The sequence below is a fragment of the Carettochelys insculpta genome, chromosome 28, assembly GCF_033958435.1.
Source record: "Carettochelys insculpta isolate YL-2023 chromosome 28, ASM3395843v1, whole genome shotgun sequence".
Lineage (NCBI taxonomy): Eukaryota > Metazoa > Chordata > Testudines > Carettochelyidae > Carettochelys > Carettochelys insculpta.
In genome coordinates this window covers 2,998,899-3,018,896 of record NC_134164.1, presented here as the reverse complement: position 1 = coordinate 3,018,896, position 19,998 = coordinate 2,998,899, and the positions used below count along the sequence as shown (strand labels likewise).

Genomic DNA, 19,998 nt, shown 5'->3' with positions numbered 1-19,998 from the left:
GGGTTTAACGACTCTCTCCCTGCTCCCTGTGTAGTTCCCAACGGCTCTAATGAGGATCGTGGGGAAGTTTCCGAACAAGACAAAGGGAATCTGACAGATGATGAAATTGTCAGCTTATCCATAGAGTTTTATGAAGGAATAAGGTAAGATTTTGTTGTTACTAAACTCCTTCTGCTCCAAGTCAAAGTTCTGCCCTTTTGACCTATCCCATAGCTGGAGACCTAAATGACTGCCTTGGCAAGGATAATGTCCTTTCTCCGTGGGTAATTTTTTCTATCCATGGACAGAATAAATTTTGTTAAGTGCACCAAGGCATGTGCAGATGTGCACCACCAGTAGAAATTTACCTGGATGACTGTGGGTGCTCTGCTAATCAGCTGGGCAGCACCTGAAGCTCTCCTGGGCTGCTGCCCGAGCGCTCAGCTTACAGGGAACCCTGGTCAGGGGTAATAATATTTTCTGGGGGTTTGTGTTTTTGTACGAAAATGCTCATTCTGTCTCTTCCTCCCTAGAGATGAGAAGAAAGGCATGATTGAAAATGGAGACACGGAGAAGGAAAAGGTGAGTGCTGCAAAGGTGATGACGTAAAGAGACCTGCAGGTAAACACCAGGGTCCCAGTTCGTGTGTTATAGCACTGGGAAGGAGGTAGTGGAAGGCAGGGCTCACACGTTTCTGTCTCCAGGGAGGAAGTGCCCTGCGGCAGCTCCACTGGCATTTGTGTAACCCACACACCTGTACTGGGGTCTGTGAAGTTTGGAAAAATCTTGCAACTTGCAAGCGGAAGCAGCACTTCCTCTCTTTGGGCAAGTGGGGCGAGATGACAATGGACGAGCCGTTGCTCCCCAGGGGTATGTCTGCTCTACAGAGTTATTCCGGAAAAGCTTGTTCTGGAGTTGTTATTCCAAAATAAATTGTTCTGGAATAAAGCAACCACACTACAGGGAAGCCCGAAATATGCAAAACGTGTTCCGAAATAGTGTGTCCACACACGATAGAACCGATTTCAGAGTAGAGCCCCGGGAAGCCCATAAAAGACAGGCACTTGCAGCCAGTGTTCTTTGTCTGCACAGCAGCATTATTTCGGAATAAGCTAGTCCGGAATAGCTTATTTTGAAATAGCCACTATTCCCTTTCTGTAGAGCGCCTATTCCGAACGATTGGTTTCGGAACAGGCATTATTCCTCGTAGACTGTGGTTTACAGAATTTGAGGCTTTGCTGTGAAGATTCTTGCAAAGTTATTACAGAATAGCGGACGTTATTCTGAAATAACCTTGCTGTGTAGACCTACCCCATGGCTGTTGTTCCATCTGCCCCAATAATTCTGTCTCAGGCCCTCTCCGGCCTCCAATTTCCCACCTGAATCCACCCTGTTCCCAGAGGTGGCCTTTTAGTAAGCTTGGCTTCTGTTCAAAGGCTTAAGAGCTAGCTGTCTTTGGGGTGGACTAAATCATTCTATTTAGTCTCCTTATCTTGCAGGGGCTTTACAGGCATGAATTAAAAATTTCTCGGTGAGGTTGCAGAGAAAGTAGGAGCTGTTTGTCTCGTTGTATGAGTGGGGAAGCCGAGGGGCAGAAATCAAAGCCGACCCTTTCAAAGAGGGCTGGTGACTTGGAGTGTTTCAATGTTCAGATGCCCAGTTCTCCCGGACTTTTTGCCATGATCTTCAAAAGGTGTTCAGATGCCTAAGGCCCAGTGATGTCACTTGGGAGAGCTGAACCTCACTGGCAGAGGAACAGAGGCCCTGTGGCTTCTGTTGATGTCATCTACACTGTGGGATGCTAGCGTGGTGTCGCCGCTATTTACGCAACATCAAGGAACCACACGGGTACATAAATTCTCTGGCCTGTGTTTTGCTGGAGGTGAAACTGAATGACTGTAATGTTCCCTTAACATCTCTTAAGCTAAATAGTGGTGTTCGGTGTATTTGTGTAACATTCAAGGAGTGGTGCTGACAGCTGCGGGCCCTGGGGCAAGGTGGGAGGGTGGCTCCGTGCCTCAGAAGGGGTGGGGCCAAAGTGGAAGGGGCGGAGCCAAGAGCAGTCAGTTGTCCCCTGTCTTTCGCAGCCCAGAGCTCCAAGTGGTGGTGGCCAGAGCTCCAAGCCCCTTTGGAATGCCAGGCCTGAGAGCAGCTGCCCCCTTTGCCCACCCTGTCCCCCACTGGGGGCCTGCATGGAAGGATTAACTATATAGGCATTGGCTGGGTTCTGGCAGCTACTAAAACACAACACAGTAAGGGCCATTAGAGGACTCACAAACTATTTAAAGGGACAGCAGGTTATTCCGATGCCCTACAAACGCCCTCGGAAAGGTAGGCCCCTTCCAATGAAGACAAATGAAAAATATTTCATTTTGGAACGAACATTCAGTTTCATGCACACAAAATGGGAAGACACTGTGTAGGATGCAGCACTGCAGAAAGGGATCTAAGGGTCAGAGCAGACCATAAGCCAAATATGAATCAACAGGGTGACACTGTGTGGCAAAAAAAAAGCAAACGTGATTCTGGAATGTCTTAACAGGAGTGTTGTGAGCAAGACACGAGGCGTCATTCTTCTGCTCTATTCTGTGCTGATGAGAGCTCAACTGGAGTGTTGTGTCCAGTTCTGGGCCCCACATTTCAGAAAAGATGTAGGGAAATTAGAGAAGGTCAACAAAGAGCAACAAAAATGATTAAAGGTCTAGAGAGCATGAGCTGTGAGGGATGGCTGAAAAAATTAGGTTATTTAGTTTGGGAAGAAAAAGAAGACTGAGAGGGGACATATAGAGTATTTGCAAGAAAGAGGGAGATAGCCTTTTTCTCTTTAGCCTCTGAGAAGAGGACAAGGAGCAATGGGCTTAAAGTGCAGCAAGGGAGGTTTAGGTTGGACATTCGGAAAAAATTCCTCGCTGTCAGGGTGGTGAAGCACTGGAATAAATTTCCTAGGGAGGTAGTGGAATCTTCATCACAGGAGACATGTAAGAGCAGGTTAGACAGGCATCTGTCAGAGATGGTCTAGATGGTGCTTGGTCCTGCCTTGAGGGCAGGGGGCTGGACTTGATGACCTCCTGAGTTTCCTTCCAGGTCTATGATTCTAAGTCTCAATAGAGGAATCCAAAAATCAGTGGCCATTTTTGGAAATTTAGGCTCCAAAGCCCCAGTCCCATAAAGCTCATCTGTGACTTTAAGTGAGGACAATCAGTCCTAATTCTTTGTTAGGCCAGGGCCTGAGAGAACCCTGCCCACACACCGTAAGCCGTGTGCCAGAAAAGGAGAGAACTCAAGACTTACTGGCTCTCAATCTCCCTGCTTAGAGCAAATGAGCAGAGATTCCCCCCCCAAGTGTCTCAGTATTAATCATTGTTTCAGTGTGAGCCCCTCTTTCTTCTGAAACGCTAGTAACAAGAAAATCATCACACGTGTGTAGTATGTTTGTGTCACTCTCTCTCCATAAATATCTAGTTATCTAAGAAGGGCTTTTCTGCTAAGACTGTGCTGCCCTGGGGAGGTTGAATGACCTGATTAGTTAGCAAGGTATTTATTTTGTTCCTGTTTAATGGGGTGCAAGTTGTTTATGTCAGAGAGGCTCCGAGTTACACGTAGATCAAAGGCATTGTTCGGTTGCTGCTGTTTTCTCGCTGAGGTGCTCTGCCCTGATCCCCGCCCTTTCATTGCAAAACCAGAACAGCATCGATTGCAGCTGGGCCCTTTGCGTGTGACCTGTGAGTCTTTCATGCCGCTGTGCTCTGTGCATGATAGATTTACAGCTGCTCCTGTATGTATTTCACCCCCTCCCGCTCTGCTCCAGCTGCTTAGCTCTCAGTAACACCCTTCTCTTTCCCTCCTCCCTCTGGTCTGGCCCCAGAAGAATGGCGTAAGGTTCCTCCGCTGCCCTGCTGCCATGACTGTCATGCATCTGGCGAAATTTCTCCGCAATAAGATGGATGTTCCCAGCAAGTACAAAGTGAGTAGTGGCAACTGGCAGCTGGGCCTAGGTCACTGCCTGATCTACTGACCTTTTGTTGAGGTTCCATGCATGCATGCCCAGTGCACCTGGGGCAGGTTGTCTTTGTTACATTCATGCAACGTGGATAAGCATTCACACATTGTCCCTCTGGCCTGCTGGCTTTGCAGAGTCCTTTCTGATGCCCTTCCTGGTCTATACATACTGGGGTGTTTGCTGCGTTCAAAAACCCCATTCGCTTTTCAAGAGCAGAGGGAGTGTAGTTAGATATTTAGCTATGGCTCTTTGGGCCAGACACCTTTTGGTTATATTTGTGCAGCACCTAGCACAACAGGATTCTGACTCTGGTGCTATTGCAGTACAGAGGTATTATGTAGGATGGGTATTCCAGGAGCACCTCAAGACCAAAGTTTCCTCTAATTTTTTACATCCATTTGTGGAATAAATTTTGTTCTGTGTACTGAGGCATGTGCAGTGGAAATATATGCAGTGGGTGGCTGTGGGCTCTCTGCTAATTGGCTGGGCAGCACCTGAATCTCCTCTGGGTTCAGCTGACTGGGAACACCGCTTAAGACACAACCCGAGATTGCAGTCCACCATCCCTAGCACAAGAGACCGAAGCGTCAAATTGCACCACTCCATTTCAAGTCAGTGGACTAGATTTACCCCAGCTGAGGAGCTGCCCTCTCTGCTGCAGGAGGAAGGCCCCTCGCTGTCCCCCTGTGATGGGGTTCAGGGGTCCCCCTGCACTGCACCCCGTCCGCTGGCAGGAGAGACTCTCACTCATCAGGTACAACAGCAGGTTTATTAGGCAACAGATGTCCAGTTTCTCACAGAAGCAACAGCACAGCAGCCAGAGACAGTCCTTCCAACCTGTCCTGGGGAGAAGACCCCGAGGGGTGCCCCTCTGGGGTGTAGCTTCCCCCTTCTCAGGCTGGCTGCCTTCCAGCTCTCTCTTTCCCTAGCCTCTAACTGCCACCCCCGATTCAAAAACCAGCTCGGCTCCTCCCTGCTCTTTGTTCAGGCAGAGGTGTCACCTGCCAGTTGTAGCCCCAGGGTCATCCTTAGCCCCTGGGAGCTGCTGCTTGTCTCTCACATCCAGCCTGACTCACACATGCACCCCCCCCCCTCCATCACACCCCCAAAATAAAACCAAACACAGTCTTGATACTCAGACAGCTCTGGGCAGAGCCATCCCATCCATAGGAGGAGGTGGGGGTGGCTGCTCCAGCTGCCCTATGGACAGGAGGTGGGAGGACTACCTGTGGCAGGGCGCTGATGCTGGGGGCAGCCAGAGGTGGCAGCAACTGTGGGGTGTTGCCTCCCCTTGGCCATTTCCCCTGCCCTGCCCCATACTCACCCGGTGGGGTGAGCAGCAGGTTGCTGTGCTCGCTGCTGCTTCTGGGCCTGCTGAGCTGCACCTGTCCTTGGGCAGCTGGAAGACCTCCACTCCCAGCCACCCACAGAGAAGCACAGCCGAGCGGGCCGGGAGAGAGTGATGGAATGCTGCTTGGTGAGTGGGAGGGGGAATGGAGATAGCTGGGCAGGGCTGCAGGGGGATGCCCTCTGTCACCTGCTCCCTGCCACAGGTAATCCCCTGCCGGGCTGGGGAAGGCACCAGGAGTCAGGGTGGGGATATACAGCATGGGGGGTTGCCCGGGCCCTGCACCAGGATGGCCCTGGCTCTGGCGCTGAGTCCTCCTGAGAAAGGCAGTTTTTCCCCAGAAGATTTACTCTATGTTTCTTACTGAAAACACACACTTGTGTAAGGCATGGAGGTTGTCATAATCCCATTTATTCACCCTGCTGTGCAAACGTTTGCCCATCGAGCCTTGCAGCTGGCTTTTAAAGAAGCATCCTCTCCCATTCCGAGCACACATAGAACTGAAACTTGCTGAGAGCTATTCAGTCAGTTAGTAGAAGGGTTAGAACTGTCACTCCGTCCAGGAGCCATCCTTCACCGATGCAGGCTACCTAAGAGTGCTTTCTTCAGAACAATTCTGACTGATTCCCAGGGCCTCCCAGGCAACATTCCCTGTAAGCCATACACTTGTGCAGCCAGTCAGAGGTCCCACAGCAAGGTTTTGTCTTTCTGCTGGTGGTGCACATTCGCACATGCCTGGGTGCACTTAACAAAATTCATTCTGCATGTGGATGGCTACCAGGAGGGGACCTGGCTCTGGTACACTTCACTTACTATAGAGTCACTCTGGTTTGGTAGCATGTTACTGTTCATTCTGCATGAGTGTGTCTGCGCAAAGCATGAGGCAAGGGTTAATCAGCTCCCGACTACCAGACCTTCAAAAGCAGTTTAGAATCCACTTAGGTTCCGAAGTCAGCAAGTCCGCAGATTTTTGAAAAGAAGTCAGATCAACACGTGCTGAGCTGGTGGGAAAATCTGGTCTGAAATGGGACTGGGCACTATGAAAAGAGGCCCTTACTTAAATGCTTAAATGGGAACTGACCCCTTTTCTCCTGCTGTGGACTAGGACAGAAGCTCTTTTATTTTCTCCTTGGGATCAGGATTCCCTCTAATTTTTTTCCATTCATGTGCAGAATAAATTTTGTCATGGACACCAAAAAGAGAAAAACAGGCTGCTGGCTGGGGGTGCTCTGCTAATCAGCTGAGCAGCACCTGAATCTCTCCTGGGCCGCCCCCTGAGTGGTCAGCCAACAGGGACATTCTTGGGAGTCAGGAGTGGGAATGATTCATTTGGGTCTGTGTTTCTTAGGTGGAAGTTCTCTACGAAGATGAACCTTTAAAGGAATATTACACGCTCATGGACATTGCCTATATCTATCCTTGGAGAAGGGTGAGTCAGACACTTCCCCTGCTGCGGTGGAATGGTTGTTTATTGAGACCCAGTGTGGCCCATCAAGCAGGGTAATCACCTGGGATTGAGGAGATCCCTTCCCTGTTCTGTTTCTTTTCCCACCATTTGTCCGTTTTGTGTCCCGTTTCCAAAGCCTAAAGACGAGAGCAGGAGGCCTCTGAGATGCTGCAGGGAAATTCTTTCACAGGAGCCTGGCTTGTGGGTCTCCCCAACATGCTCACGGTCTAGCTGTCCAGCTTGACTGGGGTCAGGAAGGAATTTTCCCCCTGCAGGGGAGCATTGGCAGAGAGTCTGGGAGGTTGTCATCGTCCTTGGCTGTGTGGGCGCAGGCCACTTGCAGGTTTGGGCTGGTACAAAGGGTGGATTCACTGCAGATTGGCAATCAGATGTGAGCAGTTCAGAACCTCTGGGCGAGTTCCTGGGCATACTGATGCGGGGAAGAGGTTCTGGGTGAGAGTCCGTTGCCTATGGTGGGCAGAATGGTTGTGATGGTTCCTCCTAGCCTTGTCTGTGTCTTCAGGACCGTGTTTTTCTTCCGCTGTTTGTATAGTACCTAGCACAGGGGAGCCCTGAGCTCTGCTGAAGTCCCTAGATCAGGGCCGTCAGACTCAATTTACTTCATAGTGCCAATCTGCCAGTGCACACCTCTCTCTGGCAGGGCTCTGGAGTGAGGGGGTGGGTAGGTCCCAGCTCTGCCTGCCACCCCCAGGCAATTAAAAACCCTGAAGGGGCCCTGCTGCCACCACTGGCAGTGTGCTAAGGCTGGAGTGGTTTCTGGCTGCTTGCTCCACTTCACTGCTGGCACGTCCCTGTGGTCTGTGGGAGGAGTGTGCATGGAATGGTTTGGGGTGGCCACCCCCAGCACAGCACTTTGGGGGGGGCTGCAACAGCCACCCCAACCGTTCTATGGACAGGACCGTCCCCCAGACTCAGATTAGCCTCCGGGGCTCTGGACTGGCTGGGGCTGGCAGCAAGGGCCAGGCCCCTCTGCACTCACCACCACGGTGGGAGTCACTGGGGAGCAGCGCAATGCAGCAGCCTGCTCTGCCCAGCCACCACCTCTTAGGCCAGCCTGGTTGCTCTGCTTCCTTGTAGCTCTTGTGGCCATTTTGAGTGCAGTTTGCGGTGTGTGTGTGTGTGTGTGTATGTGTATGTGTGTAACACCTGCTGCGGCCAGTGCTCCCTCTAATTTTTTTCACCCGTGCATAGAATAAATTTTATGTGCACCAAGCCATGTGCAGCTGTGCACCACCAATAGAAACACATGCTGCTGGTTGCAGGCAACTCTGGGTGCTTTGCTAATCAGCTGGATGGCACCTGACTCTCTCCTGAGCCGCCACCCAACTGCTCAGCTTACATGGAACACTAACTACTGCCTTGTGGCAGGCCCCCCGGTAACCCTGGAGGCCATGACCCTTGGGGAGAGGGCTTGCAGGAAGGGTGCAATGTGGGGGGGACAGGGCAGAGCAAGCACAGGAGCTGGGCTGAAGGGGAGGGAACAGACACCCTTCCTCCAGGGCAGCAGGGACTCATCGTCCAGCAGCCACATGGGAGCCTGGCTGTGGCCTGCTCAGGCAGTAGCTGGCCTGTGGGCAGTGAATTTGAGACCCCTGCCCTAGATGCTCCTGCAAGACTTCTAATTGTTTCTATCCACTAATCACCATTAGCTCTCAGGCCAGGACTCTGCCCGTTTGCAATGGAGTCTGTTTGTGATGGGTGGCAGTTTTGCAGCAGCAGAGAGAGACAATCTTTGAGCGGGAGGCGTCACTAGGAGAGGGTAATTCTTCCCAAAACAGCATCCACCCCAGTTTCCCAGGCACACGGGGCACCCACCACTCCAGCTAATGGGAGCTGTTGTGTGCTAAGAATCTCGCCGATTGCTCTGATTTTACACAATGTTGGGGCCTTCGTTAGCTGTGCCCCCTCAAGGAAGAGATCTTGGAGCCTCTGTAGGCAGGTCTCTGAAAACATCCATTCAGTCGGCAGCGGTGGTCAAAAAAGTGAACAACATTGGGAAGAGTTAAGAAAGGGCTAGAAAATAGATCACCTCCATGGTAGGCCCACAGCAGGGCCCAGGGCGAGGAGTGAGGGGATCTGGTTTCATGCCCCTGGAAAGGGTGGGGGTCTAAAGGGCAGAAGGGGTGGGGTTTAGGGCAGTCAGGTGTTAGCACCACTCTGATCATGATGCTGGCTCCCACCGCCCCAGCCGTGCAGATTGGCAGAGCAGCGCTGCTGTGATATTTCAAAGGGCCCAGAATAGCAGCGGTGGTGCCCAGAGTGCCAGGCCTCTTTCATACCACCACAGCCCCTGTGCAACTGCCCCCTTCCTCCCCGCGCCCGTAGTCAGTGGGCCTGTGTGCCCACATCATGATTACTGGGTGCAGATGTGGCTGCCCCATCTCGAAAAAGATACATGGGAATTGGAAAAAAGTTCAGAGAAGGGTAACAAAAACGACGAAGGGCACAAAACAGCTTCTCTGTGAGCAGAGATGTAGAACTGGGGTTTTTCAGTTTGGGAAAGACTTTTGGGGGGAGATAGGACAGAGGTCTATAAAATCATGGCTGGTGCAGAGGAAGTACATAAACAAGGGCTATTTCCTCTCTCCTAACACAAGAACTGGGGGGAGTCAATGAAACTGACGGGTAGCAGGTTTAAAACAAACACACGATCAACACACCATGCCGTCTCCCTGGGGAACTCCCTGTCAGAGGATGTTGGGAAGATGCTGGGAAGGCCAAGGCTATAACAGGGCTCCAGAAACATGAGCTAATAGAGGAGCAGTGTATCCATGGCTGTTAGCCAGAATGGGCAGGGACAGTGTCCCTGGCCTCCATTTGTCAGAATCTGGGAATGGGTCACCAGGGAGGGATCACTCAGTGAGTTCCTGTTCTGTTCGTTCCTTCTAGGGCATCTGGCATTGGCTCCTGCTGGATGGCAGGACCCTGGGCTAGAAGGACCAATATCTGACTCAGTCTGGATGCTCTTATGCAGAGGGACCCTTGTGAGTCTGACCTGCCATCAGTCAGACCATAGAACAGCTCCCAAATTTCTAGCTCGTGGCTGTGGATAACAAAATCCTGAAAACGTGGCCATGAAAGACTCAAAACCCAGATTTTATTCTTTTTCCTACAAAAATCCAGATTTTAAAAATCTCACAATTTCGGGGGCCTGCCTGGTGATTTCTTGACCCCCCGCCTCGTGGCTTTGGCAATACGATGCTATGCAATTGTGAAGAAACCCTTTCGCGAGTCTTACCCTCCGCTCCCATCTGGAAAAGGTTTGCAGCTGACACTTCCGAAAGGGCATCAGAAGGAGGGGAATGGCCGGGTTTGAAAGCTGAGATTAATCAGAAAGCATGTTTCCCTTGTTGGCGCTTTCACTGCTAGCGCATTTAATTAGAACCAGGTGTGCCAAAGGTCCTTCCTTGATTCGCTCCTCCAGCAGGGAAGGGTGGGGGTGGAGGGGTGTTATGAAGCGAGGGGCACAGCAGCTCTGCAAAAATAAACATGGGTTGCTCTTTGTTTTTAAAGAGGCACAGGGGTTAACGTTACTCTTCTAAGTGACAGTTTCAAGTATCAGAGAGGGAGCCGGGTTAGTCTGTAGCTTTGAGAACAAGAAGAAGTCTTGTGGCACCTTACAGACTAACAGATCTTTTGGAGCATAAGCTGTCATGGGCAAAGATCCGTTTCATCAGATGCATGAGTGGGGGGTGGCTCCAGAGGGGTATTTAAAGAGTGGGGTCCCAGTAAGAGGGAGGGCCAGTGAAGTGGGTCTTTGCCCATGAAAACTCGTGCTCCAAAATATCTGTTAGTCTATAAGGTGTCACAAAACTTCTTGTTGTTCTTGTTTCAAGTATGTTCCAGAGGCTGCAGGTTGCCCCTTTTTGCAGCTGGATTCTTTAAAGGGCTTAAGCTGCAATTCAGAGGGGCACTCTGGGGGGTGACTTGCCATGTGGCCCCAAAGCCCCTCCCCTCCTGGCCTTGCTCCGCCCTCATCCACCTCTTCCTGTGGAGGTGGTGCAGTCTCTTGCCATGCTGCTCCAGGAGGGTGGGGGGTGCATGTGATGCCCTCATGCACCCCCAACATGTCAGCCCAGGCTTCTGAATGAGGAGAGTTTAATAAGACAGGGACTTTACAGCTTAGAAAAGAGATGACCAAGGCGGGATAGGACCAAGGCCTGTCAAATCCTGACAGGTGTGGTGCAAGTGAAAAAAGAAGAGTTATTTACTCCTCCCCATAGCACAAGAACTGGGGATCACCAAATGACATCAACAGGCAGCAGGTTTGAAACTAACCAAACACACAGTCAATCTGTGGAACTCCTCGCTGAAGGATGTTGTGAAGGCCAAGAGTATGACAGACTTTTTTAAAAAAAGCTACGTAAATTCATGGAGGACAGGTCTGTCAATGGCTGTTAGCCAGGCTGGGCAGGGAGGTGGCCTTGGCCTCGGTTCGTCAGAGGCTGGGAATGAGTGACAGGGAGGGATCACGCAATGATTCCCTGTTCTGTTCACTCCCTCTGGGGCATCTGGCATTGGTCACTGCTGGAAGACAGGATGCTGGGCTAGTTGGTCCCAGTATGGCCATTCTTAAGTATTTATTCTCAGCAGTCCTGATAGGGAAGTCCTCTTATTCCCCATTTACAGATCTGTGGCACAGATGTACTGATACCAAAGTGCCTCAATCCTGCTGAATCTCCATTTGAGGGTCCAGACTTACACAACGACATACATTTGCAAATCTGGAAAAAAGAGTAAATGCCTTGCCCAAGGTCACACAGGAAGTCTGTGGCAGAGCAGGGTTGTGAACCTAGGTCCTAGGCTTGTGCACTAACCCCTGGACCATCTTTTGCTCAGTAACAGAGAATCATCAGACTAGATTAAATCTCTGGCCAATCTAGTCCACTCTGCTGTCTCTGACCACTTAACAGGACATATTTTGGAAGAACAAGATACCCCTAATCAGCATTCACTGTAAGCTGAACACTTTGGCAGCCACACAGGAGAGATTCAAACACCACCAACTGATTAGCAGAGTGCCCATAGGTGGCAGCATGTGCTTATGTTGGTGGTGCACATATGTACATGCCTCAGTGCACAAAACAAAATTTATTCCACCCATGGATGGAAAAAAATAGAGAGAACCCTGCCCCTAATTGCAATAGCTAGAGACTGACTTAAATCCTTATCTATTTAAATCCTTCTGAATGTTAGCATCATTTTGAAAGAGTGACTCCCTTCTTATTTTCACTGAGGCTGGTGTTTGTAAACATCAAGTCCTTGTTCAAATCTTGCTAAGCTTTTAGCCATCGTGCGGTAATTAATGCCATTGTTTTGTTCAGAAAAGATTATTTCCTTTAACAGCTTTGAATCTGCCATCTTTTAATTGTATTGGGTTGTTCAAGTGCTTTCCTGAACAGGAGCACGTGTTGAACGTGCACGTTTCCTGAAGTGGGGACTGAAGCGCATGCTTAACTTTTAGCAAACAGGGAGTCCCCCTGAAATCAATTAGTCAGTAAGCATGTGAATCTAAGGCTCTGCTGGACCAGTGCTCAACAGTTCACAGATTTCCACATTGCCACTTGCAGGGGGCTGGGTTTTAAGATGCATCTCGTTGAATTCCTGAATCCTTCCTCACTTATTTCTGGAAGGCAGCCTGAAAAGCTTTTCCTGGGCCTAACATCTAATCTTTCTTGAACATCTAGCTGCTGGAGCCAATTGGCTCAGCTCCTGGAAGGACATCGCAGAAGTTAAAATTCTGCAGGTGTGCCTGGGAATAGTCATCGGAAAGTCACGTGAAAGTAAAATAAGACAATGACTCTGATATCAAAGGACTGATACACTGGGGCCTGCTTCACTAGGCTGACCGTATTGCACTAAGGCAAATATGGGACACCCGCCTCCAGGCATGGAGGACTGGAGATGAGGGGTCTGGAGCCTTCTGATGAGGGGGAGTGGAGGAGGGAGCTCCTGGCAGGAAGGGGAGGGACCAAAATAGGGGTTCTGCAGCCTCCTGGTAGAAGAGGCCTGGGAATACGGCAACTGCCCTGCAGCAGGGGCTGCTGGGCTGGGGAACAGGGTAGCTCTGCCCCATGGAGAAGCTTCCCTGCAGCAGTAGCTGCCACCCCAAGGCATGAGGCTCCAGAGAACTGCGCAGCTGCCTATAGCACAGCTGGCTGCCCCGAGGCACTGGATGCCAGGGAACAAGAGCCCTGCAAAATATGGGACAACTTGCCCATTTTCTTAAAAAAGTCAGGATGCCTGTGAAAGGGCTTAAATGAGGAACTGTCCTGGTAAAAACGGGACAGATGGTCAGATTCCTTTCATTATTGCCCTGCACCTTGTGTTCTCATCCATACTGGCAGGTGTTAAACACCACGATTCTGGTGTAAAAGGTGAAACAAAGTATAGGACAAGGGAGAACCGTGAGCATAAGATTCAATCCACTTCCCACTGAGAAACCAAATGGCAAATCCTCAGTTACAGCCAAGGAAAGCACATTGGTGCCCTTAATTTGATATTTCACTCATTCTGCCCTCTACTATAAATCTAAATACAGTTGAACCTCGCTCATCTGGCACCCTCGGGATTTGACCGCTGCTGAACAAGAGAATTTGCTGGACCACAGGAGGTCAATATTGTCTAGCACATCACCAACACTCCAAAGGCTGACTGGGCTCTTAGAAGACATTTGGGGTAAATTACAGCTAAATAACGGCCCAGAACACAGAGCCAGGACTGGTGGCTGGAAACGAACTTTATGGGACTGTGGGAAACTTGGCCACACTCATGCGAAATGGTCATCCATTGAACTAAAATTCCACTGGATTATGGATGTTGCCAAATGAGAGAGTGCCAGACTAGAGAAGTTCAATTTGTACTGAAATTGGTTTTAATTGAGATAATTTTTCAGCCTGTTTTGGTCCGGTGTGTTCTCTTTACCTTCCGTCTTTGCTCATAGCTTGAATATGCAACTTATCTGTGTGCCTCACTGGATTGTATATTATGAAGAAAACACTGTCCTATCACAAAGCAGTTTAAATGTTTAGTTAGAGAGACAATGCCATAATCCTTTGGAAGAACTTTTAACCAATATCATTGTCACTTCAAAACTTTGTCAGTTGAGCTATTTTGAAAACATTTGTTGAAACTTAAAACTTGCCTATTCACAAATGTTTCTTAATATTTAGTGCTTTTAATTCCTAGATCTCAAAGCCCTTTATAGATGGCTAGCAATGTTTTAAAATTACATTTTCACAGAGTTTCAGGTCATGAAGGGGAAAATTTTAAACAGATTAATAAAAATAATCTGCCTGAGTTAAAAAAAAACAAAACATGAGACAGATGTGGGTTAGATTTTAAGCATACTCCACAATCCTCCCAAAGCATTTTGCAGCCAGAACTTCAGTTTTGTTCCTCTGCTTGAGAACTCCTAATGTGAAAGTGATTATAAGGAGAATTTAAACTGACATTCCACTCCACTTTGGCAGTGTAAGAGGGAAGAAAGGAAACAAACTGCGTAAATGATAAAGTACATGGAAATGTGTAGTTTTAATATTCACAGCACCATTCAAGGAAATGGATTTGGTTTAAGTAGGATTATTAAATCGATAGCAGGCATGTATGCAGGAATTGCCCTGGGGATGTGTGTGCTTTTTTTTTGTAAATGTGGGTCACAATTTTTTTTCCCATATAAAGGAGTTCAAAATAGTCATGCAATGAGTGTGCATAGGGGAGGTTAATGAAAAATTTGAGTGGAACCTGTGATTGGTAAAATGCTTTTCTTATAACATACTAAAAATGTGTACAGAAATGAAGGTTTTATAGAAATTACATTGTGGCAGAATAAATTTTATGCACACAGAGGCACATGCGGAAGTGCACCACCAGTAGAAACACACACTGCCAGCTGTGGGTGCTCTGCTAATCAGCTGGGCGGCCCCTGACTCTCTCCTGGGTGGCTGCCCCAGCGCTTGGCTTACAGGGAACGCTGTCATTTACTCTGCTTAATACCCAGGGTCCACCCCAGCTACAACTAACCTGCTTTTGTCCAGCATAAGTGGCGTAGGAAACCATGTGATTGTCTCGAAAACCACTGATGTGACCATCTTTTGTCTCCCTTCTCCCCTGAATAGAATGGGCCCCTCCCTTTGAAATACCGAGTGCAGCCGGCCTGCAAGAGGCTAAAACTATCCCATCCTGCCAACTCCGAGTGTACCAACACCAGCGGCGCGTCCGAGTGCGAATCTGTCAGCGACAAAGCCAACAGCCCAGCCACCTTGCCTGCCACCTCCTCGTCCCTGCCAAGCCCCACCACACCTTCCCACGGGTCGCCCAGCTCCAATACCACCACGGTCAGCATCCCTGCCAACCCCAGCACCCTGCACAATGGCACCTCGAACTGCCACCAAATGCCGCCCTCCTCCAGCAGGGGGCGCAAAATGACTGTGAACGGCAGCACAGCCTCAGCCTTGACCTAGGAGGGACTCCGTGGGCGTGAATTTCAGTTTTATATATAAGTATATATTGTGTATATAGGAAAAAATATTATACATACTTATTTTCTATTGATTGACCAGATTAATTTAAAATGCAAATGACAGACACACAAACGTGGTGGAGTATTTTTTAATGATTTTCTTTTTTTTTTTTTTTGTCTTCAACTTTAACTTATGGAACTTGCATGCCCATGAGCCCACGTTTAGGTAAAAGCTGCAACCCCTTGGTTTTTCTATACCTCCCGTCACCCCAGGAGACTCAGTAGGAACGGATACACAGGTAAGGGCAAAGCACATGAACCCAAAAGTCTCGATCCTTTGTGTAAATGCGTTGGTGGTTCTGTCACTTTCTTCCAAAAGAAATGCATGCACAAGACTCCTCCTTAACAGTCAAGTCCAATGGCACGCTGGTGTCAACCTCCCCTGGCGCTTTCCCTTGTTGATTTAGGAATGAAGACTCTAAAAGCAGGTGTTGAGTGTTTTGTTCAGGAAAGGGATTGTACAGCTTGGTAAATCATGCGGTTCTTTCACTTGCTGAATTCTCTTCTCATGGACTTCAGGTTGAGTTTTACCCAGAGTCAAGGCCACTGGCTAAATTTTTATTGAACTGCCTAACTGATTTAGGAGCCACAGTTCTGCTGAAAGTCAAAGCAACTTGTGGGATTCAGATATCTAAATCACTTGGGTGCTTTTGGAAAGGGTACCTGGGGGCAGTTATTTTCAGTGCCACCTAGGGGATTGAGACACATCTTCCATTAATTGAAAGGGAAGCACGGGGTCTGATTTTCCGCCTCCTGTAAAGAGTGCAGACAATGTCAACTGAAGCCCGCATGCCCTGCGGGTGTAGGGCACCCCTCAAAATCAGGTCTCAGGAGTCAGATGTTTTGAAAGAACGCTGGGCCAGATTTCTGAGAACATGATGAAGGTTTGGTTTTTGGTTTCAGTTTTTTTTCCAGATTGTGTCCTAATGTATCCCATTGACTGGTTTCAGTTCCTCAACCAGAGGATTTTGCTCCTTGATCCTTTTAGAAGGGCAGCTTTGCCCACAGCCTGGGTGCCCTGTCTTATGTCTGATCATCTTAGCAGCCCCCAGGAACTCTCCAAGGAAGGTTTCCATCCCTCCTCCTAGCACCAGTTCTAAATCTTGCACAGTGGGGCAGGAAGGGGGACAGATCTCAGCTTTCAGGGCCACCTAAAGACATTCCATTTGGAGGCGGGCTTGGCGGAGGGATCTAACAAACTCTGGAACTGGCTAGGCAGAAGGGATGGCTTCATCTCTCCCCAATCTGTTTTCTTCTCCTTCAGCAGAGTAGATTTCTAGGGCTATTTGAGGCTTTGATCCTGTGAAGATTTAACTTTGCATGCTCCAAGTTATCCTGTCCACTAAGGATGTGCACTAAGGGTAGCCCGTTCAAGAGAACCTAAGCAATTAAAGAGCACAAGTAATTGATATCCCCCAAGCCCAAAGCAGGCTGAGGGAGCTACCCCCTGAAGTCTACAGAGGCTGGGAGCCTCTGCTGGCTGTTTGGGGTCTTTTGGAAATCCCACTCGAAGGGTTTGTCTACACAGCAAAGTTATCCCGGAATAGCTTATTTCGGAGCTGTTATTCCAAAATAAACTATTCCAGAACAATGCATCCACACTACAGGGAAGCCCCAGAATAAGCAAAACTTATTCCAAAATAGTATGTCTACACACAATAGAGCCTATTTCAAAATAGAGCCATTGGGTACACTATGGCTTATTTTAAAATAGGCTCTATTCTCTGTCTATTCCCTGGTGCTGTTCCCAGTAGCATGAGGTTTACCTATTTTGAAAGAAGCTGTCCATAATTTCAAAATTATTTTGAAATAGCAGTTGCATTATGTAGATGCTCACAAAGTTATTTTGAAAGAGCAGCTGTTATTCTGAAATAACTTTGCTGGCTACGTGCATCCTAGGACTTTGCAGGATGGAATCATTAAGTAACAAACCATAACTGTCCCCCAGGGCGTGTGCCCTCATTGGTGCCAGAGCAGTGTTCCACTTGGCCTCGAATTTCCTGAGCTTGAAATAATGTGCCTGGGTGAGAAAGGAAGAGAAAGTTCCATAGGGCTGATCCCAACCAGGAAACCAGCATTTCAGTGCTTCCACTGGGGTAACAGTTGCTGTGAGGGTGCTTTCATGTTAGGGTAGCCAGAGAAGATGATCAAACTAAGAACCAATGTATTTCCCCATCAAAAACTCCACACTCTGTGCCCTCCTTTTCAGCAGCACCTTGCTTGCTTAGATGATTATATTCCGCTTTTCAAAACTTCTTGTATCAGAGGGGTAGTTGAGTTCGTCTGTATCTTCAAAAACAAGAAATAGTCCTGTGGCACCTTACAGACTAACAGATATTTGGAGCATGAGCTTTTGTGGCCAAGGACCTGGCAGATGAAGTGGGTCTTTGCCCACAAAAGCTCATGCTCCAAAATAGCAGTTAGTCTATAAGGTGCCACAGGACTTCTTGTTTTTCAAAGCTTCATGTGTTCTATACTGTCTCACCATCTCCCCTTTGTCCCTCCCAGGCTGGATTTAAAAAATAAATGCAGGGCCTTTAGAAAGGTGCTTTGTTGGTGAAGGGGACAGGGTGAAAAAAAAAAAGTGTTGCTATGTTTTCTCTAAAAAGGCATGTAGCTTTCTCATGTGTGATGCTGCGTTTTGCTTGTATCTCGTGTTATAAAATTGTTCCCATGCTGGGGGGGGAATGCACTGGTTCCATTGAGGAGAATTTTCTTCTAGCATCCTCTAAAGATTTCCTTCCAATCTGAAGTAATGCTTTTCCTTTAAGGCGGCGTTGTAAGTAAGAGAGCTTGTGGTGAAGGACATCTCAGAAGCACATATTCTCCTGGGCCTTAAGACCCAGGAGGCGTATTCTGCTTATTCATTCATGGTGGAATGAATGAATAAATAAGTGCCTACAGATCCCAGGAACATTCCTGTAGGGGCCAGGAAAGAGCCCAACTCCTAGAAAGGACACAGGGGTTTTCTCTGCAGGGCCTGGGTGTAGAGGAAGTTATGTGGATCTGTACTGGTAAATCCAGACATACTAGGACTGTAGAAGGGCTGAAGGGAACAGTGGAAACATTGCCAACCTTTTGGAGTCAAGAATTTGAAAAGAAAACACTGAAGTATTCCCCCTCCAAAAAGAAAAAAGATTGAGAGGCATCTTTGCTGGAAAGAACAGCGCTGGCAGAGAAGTAAGGCTCATGAAAGATGGGTAAGTTATGATTGACTTTCTTCCCCTAAGCCAGTAAGGAGGGATTAATCTGTGCCACAGAATCTGCCATCAGGCAGTCTTTAAAGACAGTGTTGGGTGACGTGGTTAGCTCTGAATTAAGTTGAGGTTAGGACCTTCACCTTTGAGAACATGAACCTCCAACAACATTGAGCGACCTGATGGGTGAAGAGAACATCCTCTTTGGTGGTGGGGTGGGTTGAGCAATGAGGATGTCCCAAGGAAGAAGCCAGGAAGGGCAGAAGGCTTCTTCATTTGGCCCATGGTGGAAGATAAATAGGGGCGTGATGGCTCATTGTCCCAATGCATTGGTTCATGGGAGGAGAAGGCACATGGGTTGTCTGCAGGGTAGAGAGATTCAGAAAGTTGCCACAATTCTGTTAGTCTTTCCAGGTCCCTTTGTTCCCCTTCTATGGGCTGGGGCTGGCCTCTGCGTGCTCAGTCGTGTTCCACGGGGCTTCATTGGTTGAAAATATTCACCAGGTGTTGATATCCCTTCTCCTTGTACATAGGCCAAAATGGACTACATGAGGTGGCAGAAGTGCCTCAGTTTGGGGGTTTGGCCCCTCCCCGCTATGGTACAAACCAAATTGCTCTGTATGTTTGCATCCTGTATGATGTTTTAATGTCCTGTAAGATATTTGGATATTCATATATCGTTATCGGTTCAACATTTGTATAACTATACAGCTTTGTAAATGTAATAAATGCTGCAGATTGTCCTTCAACTTGTCTGTGTGCACAGATCTGGTCCTCCACTGGCCTATGTATAACCAGCCTGTCCATCAGCCTGTGTATATCCACCTGCCATCCTGCCATTGGTCCTGCCCCACATCAGTCCAGCCATCTAGGCGTGCACATCCTCTCATCTGCCATGCTCCGTCTCTCTCATATGCAACCCACTGAGCCTGATCTGGCTCGATAGATCTCACCCATGCCTCTGAGATGCAGTGAGATTTGACTTATTAATGTTCTTCTAAGATTTAGTCAGCTCAAAAGCTTAAAGTTACCCCAACTCCCTTCCTCCTAAGTCAATAGAAAAAACAAACGGTAAATAACGCCACTTTCCCCTTGCTATCCCTTCCCATGAGTCTCCACTCAGGGAGTGTTCACAAGCTCTCCTATCATCCACGTGCCATTTCCACCCGGGTTTATCACACTTCCTTTAATCATCATTGCAAAGCCAGAGATCAGGGACTTTGCCTCAACCAGGAAACAAAGTTTATTTATGGCTGCAGTGTGGGTTAATGGCTAGTGCACTGAGTCCTTGCTACCAGTCCTGGGATCATCTTGAGATCTCGGTTCTGTTCCTGTCACTGTGCCAGCTGACCTGGGACAAGCCAGGTCATCTCAATTTCCCAACTTGCAAAAAAGAGATAATGAACATAAGAATGGTGTTACTGGGTCAGACCAAAGGTCCACCTAGCCCAGTATCTTGTCTTCCAACCATGACAAATGCCAGGT

The 19,998-nt window shown here is 48.5% G+C and overlaps 1 protein-coding gene across 4 annotated transcripts in view; it reads left to right on the top strand.

Annotated features, from left to right (window-relative positions):
* Positions 1–19,256, top strand: part of PCGF2 (polycomb group ring finger 2) — a 44,969-nt gene extending 25,713 nt beyond the window's left edge. For 3 of the 4 annotated variants that reach the window (XM_074979107.1, XM_074979105.1, XM_074979108.1), the window contains exons 6-10: positions 35–143; positions 513–561; positions 3,845–3,943; positions 6,676–6,756; positions 14,913–19,256. In XM_074979107.1, the coding sequence (XP_074835208.1) occupies positions 35–143; positions 513–561; positions 3,845–3,943; positions 6,676–6,756; positions 14,913–15,257 (683 nt within the window). In that variant the 3' untranslated portion in view covers positions 15,258–19,256. The remainder of the gene's footprint in view (positions 1–34; positions 144–512; positions 562–3,844; positions 3,944–6,675; positions 6,757–14,912) is intronic. The other variant, XM_074979109.1, reaches the window with a different exon arrangement.
* Positions 19,257–19,998: the final 742 nt, after the last annotated feature.